This window comes from Carassius gibelio, chromosome A2 (genome assembly GCF_023724105.1).
Source record: "Carassius gibelio isolate Cgi1373 ecotype wild population from Czech Republic chromosome A2, carGib1.2-hapl.c, whole genome shotgun sequence".
Classification (NCBI taxonomy): Eukaryota; Metazoa; Chordata; class Actinopteri; order Cypriniformes; family Cyprinidae; genus Carassius; species Carassius gibelio.
In genome coordinates this window covers 28242122-28262591 of record NC_068372.1, presented here as the reverse complement: position 1 = coordinate 28262591, position 20470 = coordinate 28242122, and the positions used below count along the sequence as shown (strand labels likewise).

The following is a 20470-nucleotide window of genomic DNA, read 5'->3' as shown; positions in this document are numbered from 1 at the left end:
TTAGATTTAGGGGTAGGGATTGGATTAAGTCTATATTTTATGACAATAATGTTGATCCAGGAACATGTCTTACTTGGCAAAATCACTGCGACCGGGAACTATACTAACAAGATTTCATTTCATTTCAGCCACCATCATGTGATCCATCATATCGACTAATCAGACACAATGCTACAACAGCACTGTTTCCATGGTGACTGAGACTAACACACTCACAGGTAGATGCTGGACTCGTTCCCGCCGATGTCTGGAGACTGCAGCTTCTGCACCAGGATTATGATGATTCCAATGAAGAGGACAAAATTAATCTGAAAGGAAATGCATGCTTTTATTATAGTATGAAATATGGCTCCATTCACATATATAAATTAATTTAGATGCTTTATTTATCAAAGTTTTAGCTAAAATCATAAAACTGATTTTTTTTGGCTTACCATGATTGATGCCACAACAGGTCCCTTTATCACCCACCAGAGGGCAGTATTATCATTCATGTCCCAGCAACTGCAGAAATATAATTGACTCGCTGTAAGAAGCTGTATTGCTATTGGTCGGCTAGGTCACATGATCTAGCAGCTATTCAGGATGATAAACTGCATGCTTTTGAAAGAAAATAGCATTCAGTAAGTGCCAGATGCCCTACTGCATTTGCCTAATTGTGCAATATACAACAGCACACACTTCCTGGAAAATTGTGTCACACAATGCAACGTGCTTGAATCAAAACTGACTCTATTTTTTTTTTTTCGAACTCTGCAAAGCCAGACATAAGAAATAATAATCAGAAAAAATCTAGATGGAACAATTTATTGAACCTTTAGTTTAGACAAAACTAAATATAATCCGTTTGCATATGTATTTCTTGTTGAGTATCATATTTGATACATCAGGCTTTTGGCATTAACTAACATAATATTAATATACCAACCTACTGAAGGACTAATTTCAGTTTTTTACCTTTGTGTCAGCTTTTTACAGTCACATTTTTGTTACTGTTAAAATCACGCTCATATTTTAGTATTACTTTCCAAACAGTTTCATAATTGCGACTAGTGACACTGAAGTTTAGTGGCAGCATTTGCGTAGCAAAAACTATGGTATATCCGCCTTTTTTATACGCCATTACACGTACCCTGAATCATCAAAATGAAGGCGCAGAACGGCCCATATGGTCACACAAATGGTGGGCGTTCCTGAAAGCGCCAGAGAAAGTGGAAATTCGTTAGACCTCAAAGCTGTTCTCCAATGCATTTAGACCATCAATATGAATGCATTACATATGCCAGCAGAACAAATCACATCATAAACAGCCAGTGGCCAGTTAATACACAGACGCTGCACTCCATTTCCCTCCATGTCTATGACTGTGACACATAATCAATCATAAACAATCCATTTTTGTTTGATGCATCACTGTGACATACCCCAGCCGATGATGGTGTACCAGTAGAAGTAGCGTCTCTCAGGAAAGAAGGTTTCCACCAGGAGCGTGAAGAGATAGAGACCTTCGATGAAGAGCCAGAAGTAGTTTGACATCACACAGTAGTGGAAGAAGACCATCACCGCCTTGCACCCCACCTAGACACAGAGAAACACATTCAGGTTCATTCATCTCACATTCAATCTTAAGAAAGAAACTTCTTTATTGACATCTACGGTTTCATGAAGAACCTTTAACATCCATGGATCCTTTCCATGCCAGGTTCTTCGTATTGAAAAATGGTTCTTCAGATTATTAAAATGTTCTTCACACTTAGAAAGAAAATCATTTCACTGTTAACTCAAAGGTTCTATTGCAACCTTTTGAAAACCCACTTTTGGAACTTTGATTTTTAATAGTTTTGGGTGACCAGACGTCCTGTTTTCTGGGGATAGTCCTGTAGTATGGTGTACCGTTGCTGGGAATGTTCCACACAATCATATACAAAGCAAAAAAGCTACACTGATTACCTGGATAATAAATACAGAAATAATCAACTAAACAGTTACACTTGCAACAATTAGATTTGCAGAAAGGACATCATTTGTGCTAATATGACCTTAAAATGCTAAATAATTAGGGATAGTGAAGATCCATGAAAATAATATGATAAAGATGCAAGCACAAACTTTAAAATATAAAATATAAATAAATATATATATATATAAGTTATTTATATTAAATATAAAATTAGAAAATGTTAAAACATTTGTTAAATACAAATATTTATCATATGCTCATATTTGTTTTATAAAAGATTTTTGTGAAGTCATAATTTTGTCATATGAGTCTTTTGACCTGCTTGCTATTTGCAATTTACTATAGGGATATATTTGGTGAATGGTATTAATGCCAGTTAGGGTCAGTTTGAACCGCAAACATCATACTGTTACAATAATTGTATGTTAAACACAAAACAATTAAAAATATATATTATTTCCAGGATTATAACAAGTGATATTTCAATGACATCTTGACCACTAAACTGTTGTGGATGTCTCTGGTTTCTATTTCAGAATTCATATTCTGACAAATTTTGAGAAACAGTTTGTTGAACAACAACAACAACAAAATATACAGTATGTCAGGAAATAATTTGATTGCAAAAACTGAAATTTGCATGAATGAATGGATGAATGAATGCAAGCGGATGTATTTCTCATTGTATTATTCAGTAGGCATCCTTGGGTCAAACCAGTACATTTCAATTCATTTCCACTCAGAATTTATTTTCTGCCGTGTGTCAGCAGACCCTAAAGTCTTTAACCATGTTCATCAATTACCCTCTGATCCAATTCAAATTCTATGTGATGTCATTAGCATGGCCTCTGATTGGCTGCAGGAAAGAGCTCAGAGCCCTCATTCAGGTGTATAATGAGAGCGTGCATGTTTTTATAAACTATTCATATGCTAATATAGAAATAATGGAATATTTCCAGAGTATGTTGAACTCGGCTTCATGATAATTACAGCTGTTTGTCAGGCACAGAAAATGTTGTTGTTGAACGTGGGGCGAAGGCTTGAACAGAAATGGATGGGTTTATTATTAGTCTCTGGATTTCACATGCAAATAGCATCCAGCCAAACTCCGGCCCTAATAACAGTTTCCTTTTGTGGGTGATACGCTGTGAAAGCAAAGCCTACAGAGAGAGACACTTTAAACCATAGACAAATAGTTTTATATGCTGATAGTACAATAAAATGTACAATTGTTGTAAATAACTATTTAAAACATCAAAATGAATAAATTAAATATTTCTACAACTAATTGATAACTAAACACAACTTAATAGTAATAGTATATATATATATATATATATATATATATTAAATTTTATATATTAAATTTTTATTAATTAATTTAATTATTTTCTAATTAATATTAGTATGTTTAGTTGTATATATTCTTATATAATAACATATTATATGCAAATTAAACACACACATATATATGGTAAATAATATAATGCATAGAAAATATCAAAGTAATGGCATTTATCATATTATTGATTTCTTCAGGCATAAAACTAAAAGAGTAAAAAAAATAAAACACACATGTACAATAAAGTATGTATTACAAATTAATTATGCAAAACAAAACCGATTCTTTGTGTATAAGTGAAAATACAGTTTAAATAGATTTGTCATATTATTAATTTCTTCAGACATATTATTAAACTAAAACAGTTTAGTGAAGCTATAATCATGTGCATTACTCACAGTATGAACAAAGCAGTGGTCACTGTCCTCCTCTGCGTACAGGACCCCATCTTTGATGAACACAGAGATGGCTCTCAGGATGAAGGACACAAACAGGTTCATGTGGATGAAGTTCCTGGTGCAGTGAAGCTTCCTGTCGACAGACATTCAAAGTCAGGGATCAGGATTACAGTGTTGTTGGGAGACTGAAATTCTAATGTCTTTGGGTGGGCATCTCGACATCTTATCAGTGCACATCATATGTAATCAGTCTTTTTTGATTCTAGGTACTTTAAAGAACCACTGCACAGATACTTTTCTAAAGAACTAAACAAACAAAGTACTTAAAAAGCTTCATAATTTGCAGGCTGTAAAATCTATTTTTTTACTGTAATTTGGAAACTGTATTTTATACGTTAAGAGGCCGCAATCTCACCAAGAAATGTCTGAATGATAATACACACTAAAAAGAAGAAACAAAAATTATATTTTGCATGAAGTCTGTACTTTTAAAATAAGTGATTAATATACATGTCTAAATGCAGTTAATATCGCTTATAAAATGCTTTTTTCCTAACATACTCTCACTGCCCATAAATTAGCAAAAGTAACATTGTCATAGCTTGTTTTGACATGTATCACGTACTTGTTGTGTGATCAGACTGCTTTAAAACTGACCTGAAGCGGCACAGAATGACCATAGCTGCGATCAGAGACACCAGAGATGTGCTGTAGCCCACCGTATAGAGAGCCTTCACAGACGCGTAGTACATGTCCTTGGGAAGGGAAGAGAAAACTACATTAGTCATGGTTAGCAGCAGGTTGACAGGGGTGTTTGTTTACTTTCATTTCTGTTCATGTAGTACCCTGAAAGCTTAATTCTGCTAAAAAATAAAATATTTTTTTATAAACTATTTTAAAGGTAATTGTGACTCTTTATCTCGCAAATGTTTATTTTGCAGTTCTGATTTTTCATCTCACAATTCTGAGAACTGCAAGATATAATATCACAAGTCTTTTCGGAATTGCAAGTTTATAACTTTTATAACGCAATTGCAAGAAAAAGTCAGAATTGGACAAAATCAAGACTAAAAGCTTGTTTTTGCATGAAAAAAAAGGTAATTGCGACTATATCTCACAGTTCTGTCTTGTTCTCAAAGCAACTTCTCACTAATGCAAATTATTAACATGCAATCCTGATTCAATTGTGGCAAACTTTAATCTCACAAATCAGACTTTTTTTCTTGTAATTCTGTGAAAAATGTCAGAACTGTGAGATATAAACTGTAAGATGTTACCTCGGAACTGCGAGTTTTATTCCTCGCAGCTGTGAGATATAAACTTAAAATTCTGAGAAGAAAAGTCACAAAGGTATAAAGTTGCACGAAAAATATCAGAATAGTGACAAGCTTGTTTCAGCCAAGGAATAAAGGAGGGGAGGGAGGTTATTGCAACTTGTTTTTATCACAGTTTATTTCATAATTATGTATTTTTTTCTCACAATTCTGTGGAAAAAAAATCTGAATTGTGAAAATTATGAAATAAGAAATCAGAAATTTTAATTATGAAATTAGTAACATTTTTGTTATATTGGTGGACCACTAATTTGAATTTGTTTTACTATTGTAATGACTATGGTCTAATAAATGACTTTGGTGGCTATGACCCTCATATTATATAGTTGTTCTTGTCTGTCCCCTAGATGATTTCTATCATCAATAGAAGTTTAGTCAGACGAGATACTCACAGGTTTGGTTGTGTTTTCAACAATCATACAGGCATCCATATAGTGCGGATACGGTTCAGACCATCCGAACTCTGTACAGTTTCTGCTGATCTTGCCAAGCCCTGAAAATCAGCCAGGCAACAATGAGAACAATGCTAAATCAAGCGTGTTCTCTGCTTTAAGGTGAGACACTGCAGGCAAAAACACTGTTTTTTCAAGAACCTGTCAATTTTGAGATTTTGGGCTTTTTGGTTTTTCATAAAGCGCTTTTTCAAACTAGTGGAAGGAAAACATTCAAAAGACACTGTTAAGTGTTTCTTTTATAGCACTTCATCTGTTTGTGTCAATAGATTACAATACATATTTTTAAAGGCCGTTTTCTCAAAATGAGTTTTTTCTTCAACACTGAGCCATAAATCTCCACTTCAGTAGCACTTACACACACCAAACTTGACATTTTTATTCCTGTCTATATTCTGAAGGTTTTTACAGAGGGATTTGTTCATATATATTTTCCTTGATTATATACAACATTTTATTCCCCCCAAAATTGTGAAAATATATTGTTTTCTGGCTGTTCAAAGTATTTTCTGAATTATGGAGTGACAAAAAAAGATAACCAGAATTCCCTCTGTAAAAACATTTGACTCTAATATAATCAAATAAAAAAAAATAAAAAAAATTTAAACTGACTTTATCTAGTGTTCAGATTTTTGTACTAGACATTTATGCAAATTAGCACATATTTCATTAAATAATGCCTCATTTGCATATTTAAACAACATTTTTTAAAACTTGTAATACAAAAAATGTTTGCAATAATCAATGTTATCAATCAACTGGGTAATTAAGGTGATAACTATTAGTTATTTTTTTTGCTCTATTCACCTGCAGTGTCTCGCCTTAAACATACTGTAAGCAACTGCTGCAATATGCTGCTGTCAGCAGAACCACAAGAGCAAAGGAGCACATACATCACATGTACATTTATAATGACCCATGGTCTCATGAAAAGCCTAACGTTCACTGTTTCTGTGTGATCTCAGGATGATCGTATGCCTGCTTCAACAGTGTTGCTGTTAAACCTGAATTGCATCACAAACAAGCACAATATTTCAATCTGTCCGTATAGGTCGTTTGTCAAAATCCCTGATACACGACCCATCAGAGCGTATACTACACTTGCGTCCCTATCGGCAAAAGGTCGTTTTCATAATAATGTTTTGTACTCTTTTATTTGCACTCTGATTTGCGTTTCGTGTAGCTCAGTTTGTAGACTATTGCGTTATACCTTGATATGTAATCATAAGAAAAATATCCTTATTTATAACTTAATAAACCACAATCTCTGCTAATTTTCGTGTGGACATTCACAAGAGAGTCGCGTTCCAGCGGACGATGTAGGGATGTAGGTGTAGCATAAGCTCCGTTGAACTTGGAAGAGCCACAATATTTTTGTTTAATTATTTATTTATGTGGCAAGTAGCCGCGTCGGGATCAGGGTTGTGATCATTTTATCGGGAGTTATTCTGCAATAACAACCTGTTGGATGTAGATTATCCCTTGCTTAATACATACTTTAGACGTATTTGTTAACTAATATGTGTTAACAAATGGAACCTTGTTATAACTACTACCAATACTCTTTGTGAAAGTGAAAGTGAAGTGACATTCAGCCAAGTATGGTGACCCATACTCCAAATTCATGCTCTGCATTTAACCCATCCAAAGTGCACACACACACAGCAGTTAACACACACATACCGTGAACACACACTCAGAGCAGTGGGCAGCCATTTATGCTGCGGCGCCCAGAGAGCAGTTGGGGGTTCGATGCCTTGCACAAGGGCACCTAAGTCGTGTTATTGCCAGCCTGAACCCACAACCCTAGGGTTAGGAGTCAAACTCTCTAACCACTAGTCAAACTCTCTAACCACTAGGCCACGACTTCCCGACTTGTTAGTGGAGGATTCAAAACTGGTACTATAAAGCAACAATATATTATCATCTCTCACCATCCTCTGGACTCATAAACTCGAAGAGCTCGGGACAGGTGACCTCCACGACCTCGCCGACACTGGCCGCCTGCCAGCAGGTCAGATTATCCCACTCCCACGGACACTCTGAAAATAACACAACCAATCTCACATTAGTACACCTCACATCTCACAGCAGCTAGTTAGGTTTGACACGCTGGGAATATTTTAAGATTTCAGGCCTGTTTGTTTTAGACAATTACCACTGAATTATTGGAACATCCTTAGAGTGCCAAGTAAATAGCATGGCACTGAATTATAATAATAATTCAAAAGCATATATAACAGATATTGATATATCATGGTATTACAAACAGCAACATCACAGATTATACATATATATATAATTTTTTTTTTTTTGCCTCAGTCTCATAAAGCCATATTACACCTGGACTCAAACTAAATACACTCTAATAAATAAATTAAAAAAATACAGTAAATAAATTATAAATAATATAACGTCTCAAAGGCTACTACTACTACTAAATAAAAACTAATAAAAAATTAATAAATAAATTGTACCATGATTCTATAAATAAATTCAAAAAGTAGATACTATTCAGGATACTATTCAGTGTGAACACTTTAATAAACACAACTAAATACAATGAATAAATACTAAAAATAAATTCTATAAGATACAATCGAGTTTCAACGCGATCATTATTAATAAAAACTAATCTGAATAAATACTATAAATACATTTTATAAATTAATAGCATCCAATCTTAATAAGAACACTATAAACTCAAACTAAATAAAAACTAACAAATGAATGAATGAATGAATTATTCAATACATACAATAATAATGAAACAAACACTAATGAACAAATGAAATGATGTTGTTGTGTCTCGATATTATCAAACTATAAATACTAACTAATTAACTCAATGAATATAAAACATAAATAAAACCAATCAAACAAACCAATGAATGAATACTGAAGCAACATTTCAGCAATCAGTTACCTCTGTTAACTCTCCAAGGAAAAAAAAATATATTTCTCTGCAGCTCATTTCACAGAATTGTGAAACAATAACATAATTGATGAGCATCTGCTTAAATGTTTTGCTAACTCACAGGAAGGAATGAAGTCATAGTTACTTTGGCCGAGAGCCTGATCAACTAGACGCTGTACATTTAGTATGATTAAAGTCTCTATAGCCAAGTTTAGTTTCTCTGTCGGCAGCCAGTCTGCTCTTTCTAGCTCCAGTGAACATGTGAAGTGAAGGTGGAGAGCAGTAGGTTTTGTCTGTCTGGTGGCGCATGTTCTTTCTCACAGATCTCAAATCGGTCCAGACACAAAGCCAATTATCTGAAAGGCTGAACGAGAGCTCTTTAAAACCAGCGGGAGAGAGCGAGAGAGATGGAGAAACAGTGAACTAACCAGATGCAGATAAAACTGTTCATACTGACACAGAATATTGACTCTCTGAATCATTTCAGCTAGCAAACAGCTTCAGATGAACACATGTGCTCAGACTGACTCACTGCTATAAAGGTCACTGCTAGATCGTAATCAGATTTATTGGTGAGATTTTGCCGATGGGACTCAAAGACGAATCAAAGTGTGACGTCACTGATGAGTCAGGAGCCCTGAGGACGCATCACATCATTACAGCGTCATTCAAGAACATTTAAAACAGACACACAAGAGAGGAATGTGCTGTGTTTGAATACTTACACACTATGCTTATTAGTTTTGAAAAATAGTTTTTTTTTTTTTTTTACAAAAAAAAACTCTTTTAATTGAAATAAACCTGAAATAAAATTCAATAAACTTTTAGTTTTATTTATAAATCATTTTAAATAAAAAACAGAAAACTAAAACAGATTTAAGTGAAAAAATAAAATAAAATAGATTTAGCTATAAAAAATATTTTTAGGAAATAAAACCAATACAAATGACCAAACTAATAAAACTTTAACTGAAACTAAAATGAAACCTAAAAACTAAAAGATTATTCAAAATATAAATAAATATATCCTAATACTATACTGTAATAGTATATAAATTATATTAAATTAATGCTGTCAGATGAGCTCATTATATTGTATGGTTAATTCAACATAGGGCAACCAGTTATCACCTTAGAAATAAGATATTATCTTTATTTTTTACATTTTGGCCATTTTTATTTATAAGTCTTTCCAACAGAATCAGTAATCATTATACAAATGCATCCAAATCATTTATTCATTTATTCATTTTTTTTTTAAGTTTTAAAACAGACTTTTTAAAGTCTGTTATGTTCACCAAGGTTGCAATGATTTGATCAAAAATACAGTTATATAAAAGAGTGTAAAATGGTTTTCTATTTTAATATATTTAAAAAATGTAATATATTCCTGTGATGTTAAAGTTTTATTATATAACACCGATAAAAGTATATAATAAATATAAGAAGTATAATAACATATAACAGTATAAAATACTACAGTCAGTCACATTATGTTGCATGTTAATTCAACAAGTGGCATCTAGCTATCCTTTTTGAAATAAGATATGATCAACATTTGAAAAACAAACAGTTATTTAACATCTTTAACCCAATTTTATGTAAAATGTCTGACTGTTTATCAGTTCGTTCAAAAATGTAACAAGACGATTATCATCAAAATTACTGTTGATAATGCTTCCCTTAAAGATGTGTTATTTAGCAATACGCTTATGTTCTAAATTACACTAGTAACACTCTCACTCACTTTCTCGTCAATTTCTCTCTCTCACACACACTTGCTTTTTCTGTCTGCATCTGTCAATTTTTTCCCCCTTCTTGCAAACGTGGCTGTTTTATTTCCGGCTGAATGATTTTCTGTCTGCGCAGCAATGAGCCTGCTGTGCTTTGAGGAACACGAGAGGATGAGGGTCAATGAGGCAGATGTAAACAGGCAGAAAATAGAGGTCATTCCTCCAAAATTCTCCTAGTTCAAACACACAGAGCATCCGGACACTTAAGTCACACACAAAAAGCTCAATGCATTGCATGTGCAAAATATCCAGCAAAGCAACATTGACTTTTTTTTTGAAAAATAGCACAAACACACATTTAAAACTAAATTTTTGATGTATTTACATTAATTTAAAGGTATAAACTGCAGTCTTCTGTGCTCAGAATGACACTGAGTTTTGCAGCTACTGTACAACATCATTCCCCATCAATGAGAGCTTTGAGTTTAACAAGGTCTTCAATTACTGCCGTTTGAATGGTTTTCAGATATCTTGAAACTGACACTTAATTCTCTGCTGGTAAGAATGTTGCTCTCCGTTGCGGTTGAGGATACTATTGTCGTCTAATTAGCTTAACCGCCCCCAGAGGAGGCTGATTGGATGGCTAAAATTTGCCAAGAATATAATGGCTCTGAAGCGAGGCTGAAAAGGGAGATGTATGAACACACATAGGCAGATATTTACTTCCTTTTCACATCATTTTGTTGAAATTAAGAAAATTTTGCACTTGTCAAATATTTTTTACAATGTAAAATAACTCTTTTCTATATGAAAATGTCAAACTGTATTTTATTTCTGTGAGTCAAATCTTAATTTTCAGCATCTTTACTCCAGTCTTCAGTGTTACACGATCCTTCAGAATTAATTGTAACATTATGATTTGCTGCTCATGAAACATTTCTGATGAATAGAAAGTTCAAAACAACAGCATTTATTTTAAAAATAAATATTTTGCAACATTACGTTTTTATTGTAATTTTTAATCAGTTGAATGCATCCTTTTAATCAGTTTAATAGCTTCCTTCAAAAAAACAAACAAAAAAAAACAGCATGTAATAAACGACTTTACTGTCATTTTTAATGTTTCAGTTTTATTTATTCCTAAAATGGATTTACTGCTCTATTTAAACAAAACGGTGTCTCTGATAAGAATAGCAATAACAATATAAAACACATCTGGTTAAGGTGGATTGCTGCAGGTTTTTGCATTGAAATTCCACATGTAAAATTTTTACTTTTCAGTAAATTTGCCCCCAAAGTGTCTTTCTAGCAACTCAATCTGTTTTACACCTTATAATCTGTTATTTTCTGCTTCCAAACACTCAGAACTATCTGGAGTGTCCTTGAGGCTGCAAACACATGAGTCAGAGTCAAAGTGCTCTCTCTCCATCTTCCTCTCGGCCCGTTTATCCACATCACGCTGGATGAGTCCTCCAGCTCTAACAGAAATAACTTCTCTTCTCTGTAATTGCTGACAGGTGTCACAGCCCTGCTTCCTGTTTACCACAATACCTGAATACCTCTATAGGGGACGGATAACACATTTAGTAAACAGCGACCTAAATGAATCCAGTGAACACAAGTTGAAGTTAATTTAGTGCTTATATTGAAACTCTGGGAGAGATGGAGAATCGTGACTAATTCTTTTCAGAAGAAGGATTGATAGCGATATGGGAAATACAGAATTGAAAACATGCTAGAAGGAATGTTGCGTTGTGACATATTCGAATCATTTCCATGAACTTCTTTGATTCTTGCTGACATTGCATATTGCATGCTCTTACACAGCCCAATAAAGCCATATAGATTGCCAAAGTTCTGTTCATAATAAAATCATAAAGAAAAATGTATCAAATGTTCCAAAAAAGAATATTCAACAATTTAATTAAGCAGTAAATCGGCATATTAGAATGATTTCTGAAAGATCATGTGACACTGAAGACTGGAGTTATGATGCTGGAAATTCAGCTTTGCATCACAGCAATTAATTCCATTTTAAAATATATTCACATAGAAAAGTTGTTTTAAATTGTAATAATATTTCCCCCTTTTTTACTGGTTGTACTGTATTTTTCATAAATGCAGCCCTGGTGAGCATAAGGGAACAATATCTTATTGACCCCAAAAAGTTTTGCCTGATTTAATCAAAATATATTTATTTAAAAAACGTACATTTTTATAGTAACCAGCTTCTATTTCGCCCCATCAGTCAAAATCTTTCTTTAAAAAATGCTCTTATTATCAGCTCACTCATCAGTTCACGGTTCCCTGTGAATCAGACATGTGTAAAAGAGGCGGCTCTGTTTTGATGCAGTTAGATTGAAAAGTACTCTAGAAAGGGGAAACTTCAGCTGTTATCATTTCCTGTTCATCTTTCACACTGTAATTGGAAGATCAAATGCACTGGATTATCTAACAGATGTGCTGGTACATTTGGCATGTATATTCCATGCATATATTCTGTACAAAAAATATACTATACAGTGGCTATAGAAAAGAATCACCCCACTTTTGTTGCTTTGCAGCCTGAAATGAAGACGGATTCCGTTTTTTGTTTTATGCTGTTGTATTTACTCAGTGCAACTTATAGCATTCAAGTGAAAGGTATAACACCAACATGTCAGAAAAAAGAAAAACATAACAGTTAGAAAAAGGATCATCCCCTTGTGTCAGTATTTTGCTTTAACGACAGATTTTAGTCTGTTGGGATATGTCTAAACTAACTTTGCACATCTAGACTTTGCAATATTTGCCACTCTTCTTTGCAGACCTGCTCAAGTTCAGTTCAATCTGATGCTGAGCGCTTGTGGACTGCAGTCACAGATTTCAGTAAGGTTTAAGTCTGGGCTCTGACGAGGCCATGCAAGGACATTCAGCTTTTTCTTCTTCAACTGCTGTGTGCTTTGGTTCACTGTCATGTTTGAAGGTAAACCTTCTTCCCATTGACAACATTCAGGCAGAGGGCAGGAGGTGTTCCTCAAGAATTTGACAGTATTTTGCCCCATCCATTTTCCTTCTATCCTGACAAGTGCTCCTGTGTCTGCTGCAGAGAAACAAGACATTACCATCTCCATGCTTTACTGAAGGAATGCTGTTATTTGGATGCTGAGCTGGATTGGATTTCTGCCAGACATTTTGTTTAGTGTTGAGGCCAAATAATTAACTTTTAGTCTCATCTGCCTCAGAATCAAGGTGCATTTAGGCAAAGCACAGCCAGTGTCCTTCTGACTCTTTCATCCAGTTTGAAGCGACGTCCTGATCCAGGAAGGGTTTGCGTTGTACCAAATACCACTTCTTAATAACAGACTTTACTGGATATGGAGATCTTTCTATGGTGACTTGCCACCCATAGTTGATTGTTTGCTTCAGCTGCACTACACCAAGGACTGAAATGCTCCAGGAAAGCTATTTTCATGCTGAGCTAATCAAAATGAGCACAGCTGATCACAGTTGAAAATCAGATGGCTTTATGTGCCACTGAGAAGGTGATTGAGAAGTCATGATTCATGATTCAGTTTTTTTTTTTCTGACATTTTGGTTTTATATCTTTTATTTGGATGTTATAAGATGCAGTGAGTAAATACAGCTGGATAAAACAAAAACTGTGTATCTTCATTTCAGGCTGCAAAGCGACAAAATGTGATAATTTTAAAGGGGGTGATTAACTATACAACTATATACTATAGACAACTATACCCAATGTATAAACTAGACACTGTAAAAGTGTTAGGGGCCGTTCACATATCGCGTCTTTTGCGCGCGCAAGTTTGTTATTTCCAATGTAGGCGCGAGGCATGCACGCTCATAATGGAAGCGACGCGGTCCCCCGTTTTTTCCAGGCGCGTCCGCACCGCATCGAGTTAAAAACATCTCAACTTTTCAGAATGCCGCAAGCGCACCGCAAGTCATGTGACAAGAACTAACCAATCAGCTTCATCCTTTTCCGTAACAACGTTGAAAACTCAGCCAAGACGAAGGAACAGCTGTTCATAGCTGTATATGGATTGCCATTTTGAAATAAATTTAGTAGCAGAGCTACTGCGAGCGATTTTTAGTGCTGCAAATCCATTTATCCTTTGCTGAAATTTCCGCATCTTCATGGAGAGAGCACGTCATGGTTGCTTAGCAAAGGCAAGCGCCTCAGGAGCGCTTCTGCCCGAGCGCTTTGGAAAGAAGGAAAAAGTGGTGCTCCTAGCGTTTTCCATGCGTTTTTAGGCGCGCTATGTGAACGGCCCCTTAGATAGTCTTCACTCTCTCTTACCAAACTTTTCATCATCTTTTGGGTTGTGCAGGTTGATTCGCTCCATGCATCTCTCCTCCTCCCGTTTGATGACGCAGTTGGAGATCTCTGAATGTATGGGCCACATCTGGATCAACAAACAGATAAAACAAATAAATAAACCAGAACAACGCAAGAGCAGGGTGAATAAACAGCAGCTGAATTCATGCCACAAACACCACATAACATTTCCACTGACAACTTGGCTGCATATAAACAAGATGAAAAATCAACCTGCAAAATCTGCACTAATCCCGTCTGTTTACCCCTCTGGGGGTTAACAAAAAAAACCTTTCACACGCTTTATATTTTATAGAAGTTGTGTTATTTCTGTCTCTGCTGTCAGAAGGATTTGTTACTGTGTTGGACTGAATGTCCATCTCTATAAGAGCAGCCAAACATCTGTAACCATCAAGAAGACATGGAGAAACAGTGATGGTTGTGATATGATATCTGTTGATCATAAAGCATACGTTTAATTGGTTTACAGGAAAAGATCACCCAGAAATGTAAATTTGCTGAAAATGTACTCTCTCTCCTCAGGCCACCCAATAATGTAGATGAGTTTGTTTCTTCATCAGAACAGATTTGGAGAAATGTAGCACTGAATCACTTGCTCACCGATGGATCCTCTGCAGTGAATGTGTGCCGTCAGAGTCCAAACAGCTGATAAAACCATCCCAATAATCCATCTTGATGGATTTTTCTTACAAACACACAGTGTTTCACTTTACAAGATGTTCACTGATGGACTGGAGTTTAGTGGATTACTTGTGGATTACTGGGATGTTTTTATCAGCTGTTTGGACTCTCGTTCTGATGGCACCCATTCACTGCAGAGGATCCATCGGTGAGCAAGTGATGCAATTGTACATTTCTCCAAATATGTTCTGATGAAGAAACAAATTCATCTACATCTTGAAATGTCTGAGGGTGAGTAAATATTCAGTAAATTAAAATTTTAGTTTGAACTATTCCTTTAAAATGTATAACAATGTGTGGAGGTTTCTTTTAACATGCACGGATAAAACAAATGTGGTGTCAAAAATGCAAAACAATGATTTGTCTTTAGTAAGGCGTGAATTAGACAGCACAACTGATTGGGATCAATTTAAATTCAAAATAAAGTGCCAAATAATAACATTCTATGATGTACTGTCCATTGATCCGAAGAGAAAACACTTGAGCTGCCAACTGTTGCTATGATTACCTCCCCCTGCAACTTAATGAGTAACTTGTAATCTAATGTTTGTGGTTACTGAAATGTTATGCGAAAGTCCTAAAATGAATAATGTAAAATGAGGCATTTAATATTTCAGATATATACACTTGACCCCTTATACCCAACCTTTCATTTGCCTTCCTTTGGGACATTCATGCCTTAATTGGAGGGGTAAGGGGTCACAGCTCAAAATCACTAATCTAAAACGATCCTGTCTGCAGTCTGGATTGCAACAAAAATAAAACCTTCCCAGGAACACAAATAATGTAATGAATGACGGCTACTGAACACACTGTGCCATCTGGATTTTGTATTCTACTGCATTTACAGACTCAAATACTAGATTTTAATTAGAATTAATACAGTTTATCATTATTTAGTATATCAATTAACACGCATGCAAAATTCTGCGCTTTTGCCTTTAAAAAAGGAGAGAGAAAAAAAATACACATACATAACCATTTTTTCTTAGTGTGAAGAACATTTAAAAAAATCTAAACAACGCTTTCTCCACTATAAAGACTCATTTGTGCAATTGAAATGCTCCATGGATTTTAAAAGTGAACCAATAAAGAACCTTAATTTTAAATGTGATTTTTTTATAGAGGTGAAATGAAATCACAGATCTCAATATAAAAATATCAAACTCTTCCGACACCAATTGATCTAATCTATCCATATTCATTTAATAGCTCTATACTCTTACTGTATATCAATAAATGGCTCATTTGTGTCTACTTTAGGAAAAACATCTGAGACAACATTGATATTTCTGTCAAATTACATACATTGTTTTTACTTTAACTATATAATGGGAAGTTGTGGCCTAACGGTTATAGTGTCAGACTTGCAATCGAAGGATTGTGAGTTCTAGTCTCTGGCCGGCAGGAATTGTAGGTGGGGGGAGTGCATGTACAGTTCTCTCTCCACCTTCAATACCATGACTTAGGTGCCCTTGAGCAAGGCATCGAACCCCCAACTGCTCCCCGGGCGCCGCAGCATAACTGGGTGCCCACTGCTCCGGGTGTGTGTGCACTGCTGTGTGTGTGTGCACTTTGGATGGGTTAAAATCTGAGCATGGTTCACCCTACTTGGCTGTATGTCACGTCACTTTCATAAGAGCAACATCTTAGAAATATTTTTCAATGGACATTTTAAACAAAACCCTCCATTCCCATCATTCAAACATCCCTTTCTCTTTATTTTGATTAAAGATAACATGCTCTTGTTTGTAGGGAAATTACCAAGAAGACTTTTATCATACCACAGTTATCACAAAACCTCAGAAGGTGTTTTTCTTCTTCTTTTAAAAGTCAACCTTTCAGATATGCTTTATAACTGAGGAACTAAAGCAGAACTAGTTTTTGTATTTTCTGCTGGCCTGTTCACAATGCTAGTGTGTTTCGAGAGAGTAATAACACTCACTAGCATTGTGAACACTGTAGAAGAAAATACAAAAACTAGTTCTGTTTTAGTGCTACTACCTGTTTCCAAGGTGTCAACATGTTCATGTTAATTTGAACATAAAAATGTATTGCTCATTATTAGTTATTGCTAATTAATGGAGTTTAACTAAGGAAGGTAAAGTGTAAAGTGTTACCAAAAAACATCAAAACAAAAAAACAACAACTGACTAACTGAAATAAGCACTAAAATTATTGAAAATATACTAGAAAATGGACATGAATAAAAACTTAAACTGAAATAAAAATAAATCAAACCAACATAAAAGTCCTAATAAAACTGACAAAAGCACAGACATATTTGTTATAAATCAAACTAAAATTAAAATTAAAAATAAATAAATAAAAGCTAATTCAGAACATTAATATTAATTATAACAGTAAATAATACCTTAATAATATTTGTGATTGTTCTGCATGGTTGCTAGGGCACTGGTAGCTGCTTTCTAGGGTTTTCTGAATCGCTGCTTAAAGTTTTTGGTCTCTAAATATTGTTATTTTATAGCCTACCAGCAAAATCATGACACGCAATGCTTAATAATGAGGGTTAGGGGTTTGTTCAAAACATGAACTTTTTGCAATTGTATTATAATTCATTAAACTTCAATAATGGTCACATTTGTGAAATATAATCATTTAAATCTATGGCCCAACACAGGCCACTGAAAAATATGTGCCCGTCTCTGTTCTTACCAGGCTGATGATGAGGAAGAGGACGAGGAAGGACCCTCTAGTCATGTGTCTATGCATTCTGCTCATGATTGTTCCCAGAGATTGTTCACACACAACCTTATAAAGCCTAAAAGAGAAAGAACATTGTTTTAAAACACACACACCTGGACACAGAGCTGCTTCAGTGCTCCTGGCCACATCACAATACACTGCAGCACAGTGGCTCAGTCTGGATCCACAATAACACAGAATCACCCTTACATTCTTTATTATATACAACCCCATCCAAAATAATCAAATCTCGGATCGCTGAAGTGTGCAGGGTCAATGTGGAGGGAGGGGCGAGTGGGCAGGAGTTTACAGGAAATGTGTGTCAGCCAGATTTACTGATCCACAGCGAATCTAAGGAGGTATAAATCCCTTAAGATGAGACCTGTGCGAGCATAGAGAACGGTCTCCGAGCCCCGCCGTCTTACTCATCTTTATTAGATCCCCCCAAAAAGGAATAACTGGATGAATCATAGCGAATAAAACACACACTCAAACACACACATAGACATTAATGAGTAGTGATTCAATTACCGGCAACTGCAAAACTCCTAACTTGCATGATCAGAAAAACAAGATGATTTGATGCCGAAAAGAGTCAGATGTTACACTAATACTGATTTCTTGCACATTTATCCCTTCTCCGTGCTATTTTTGTAAACCTTGTTAAATGCATGCAAACAACAGGCACTTCAAAGGAGAGAAAGACAGTTGAGTGTCAGTCAAACAGAAGGATTTTTTTATGGATGTAAACGACACACACACAGCGGCTCTGATAGCCATCATCATGGAAGCACAGGGCTGAATGCAGCTCTGTTTGGGCTCTGTGCTCTTGAAGGCAAAACAGCATCTGGCAATAATAATAACGGTCATTTAACATTGTAAGTTCTAGTATATTTTTATACGGCTAATGCTATTGTATCCTACTGTATTGCTTCATTAATTCCAGTAACATTGATGCCTCTTTTCCATGACACAAATAACACACTGTAACACAAAAGAGAAAAACATCATATTTTCACTACCCAATGAATTGAAATGATTAATGTGGTTCATAATGTCAAAACATTACAAGGTCAAAAGTGTGAAAGGCTTCTAAATAAAATGGAGGTTGTTCCTATACATGACCATAAAAAATAAAAAATAAAGAATATCATTTTGAGACAATAATCTGAATGGGAATATGCAGTGTGGGTTTGTTTTGCATGAATGTGAAGGCAGCATTAATGTGTTCTATGTGTGACTCACTGCGTGCCTTCATATTCACTGACTGCAGAAATCTGGATTGATTTACTGATGATGGTGGGAGGCGTTAGAGAGAGACATCAGACCTAATACACCATCAGAATTGGCTGATAATTGGCTTTACACAGGTGATTTGCTGTAAATGACACTAGCAACATTTTTCTGGCACAAGAAACACAAGTTTGCTTCATGCAGGGCATATCAGTGCATTGGATTGTATTTCACCCCAAAATAAATTAAAATGCATAATGTTATTGGCTTTTTAAGACACAATATATATTCTGCATTATTTTCCGTACAATTCAACTCATGTGCTCACTAGTTTTCATTGTTAAGTCTCACGATGTTTAACTTTTGAGCTTTGGCTGTGATTCTCATTATTTGTAATGATGGTTCGCATCAGATTCTCATTACTGTAACAGAGTAAGGAAATCATCCTGTCTGGTCAGTTTATTTTTATTAAAATCTGTCGATTTTAAAGGTAGTACAACAAATGCATTAAAATATTAATAATGAATAATATTAATGCTTGAATAACATTATTATGCCTATTTTCTGCATTACAGTCAATGTATACGTGATGAATTAATATATTTACAGTAGGCAAATATAATTTCTTGTTTTTTTTGTTTTTTTGTTGTTTTTTTTTAGGGTGGAATGTGACATTCTACACGAGCATCAGAACATTCATGAATTGCTCACGCTGAACAACGGTTTGCAATAAACATCTTTTGGATGCATTGAATTGCATCCTTTTAAAATCATGATGTGGATGTATCGGTACCCACAAATCATCTTTCAATTATTGAACTGAACAAAGCAAAGCCCAATGATCTATGCGGTCTCTGAATATTTAGTCTTCTTACATTAATAATTAATCCGTCTGTAGAAACAGACCGTTGACAGTCGTGCATTATCGTGAACTGAGGTCGCTTGCATTCAATGTATGACTGCGATCAATGACTGAAGAAACGCCAAGAAGAAGCGCAAACTCACCATCACAGAATGACTCACGATATGACCCCTCTTCTTTGTTATAACGTCTGCAAATGGACGGTTCGATTCGTGCACACCTGCTCGTTCAACTTTGTCATCCGCGTCTCACATCGACACAGTGGAGCAATGAAGATCTGTGGAGCACGAGAGGAGCGTGAGAGGGAAGCGCGCGCGCGTGCGTGTGTGTGCGCTCGGTGATTCCCTCACTGCTGCTGACAATCCACCTGCACTGAGAAACACTGCATCACTGCACATCTTTCACAACCTTATCACTGAAACGTAATTCACCAACATTTCAATTTTTTCACCATTTATGCTTTGCATTGCCTTTGTTTATGTTATGAGTTTATAAATGTGGTTGGTGGTCCAT

The 20470-nt window shown here is 35.2% G+C and overlaps 1 protein-coding gene across 4 annotated transcripts in view; it reads right to left on the bottom strand.

Annotated features, from left to right (window-relative positions):
* Positions 1-20270, bottom strand: part of LOC127936336 (pituitary adenylate cyclase-activating polypeptide type I receptor-like) — a 26735-nt gene extending 6465 nt beyond the window's left edge. The window contains exons 1-11 of one of the 4 annotated variants that reach the window (XM_052534185.1): positions 20101-20270; positions 17833-17938; positions 14437-14542; positions 7421-7528; positions 5427-5527; positions 4358-4455; positions 3701-3833; positions 1425-1578; positions 1133-1193; positions 435-504; positions 217-308 (exon numbers count right to left, since the gene is read on the bottom strand). In XM_052534185.1, coding sequence (XP_052390145.1) covers positions 217-308; positions 435-504; positions 1133-1193; positions 1425-1578; positions 3701-3833; positions 4358-4455; positions 5427-5527; positions 7421-7528; positions 14437-14542; positions 17833-17898 — 989 coding nt within the window. In that variant the 5' untranslated portion in view covers positions 17899-17938; positions 20101-20270. The remainder of the gene's footprint in view (positions 1-216; positions 309-434; positions 505-1132; positions 1194-1424; positions 1579-3700; positions 3834-4357; positions 4456-5426; positions 5528-7420; positions 7529-14436; positions 14543-17832; positions 17939-20100) is intronic. The other 3 variants (XM_052534186.1, XM_052534187.1, XM_052534188.1) reach the window with 3 other exon arrangements.
* Positions 20271-20470: the final 200 nt, after the last annotated feature.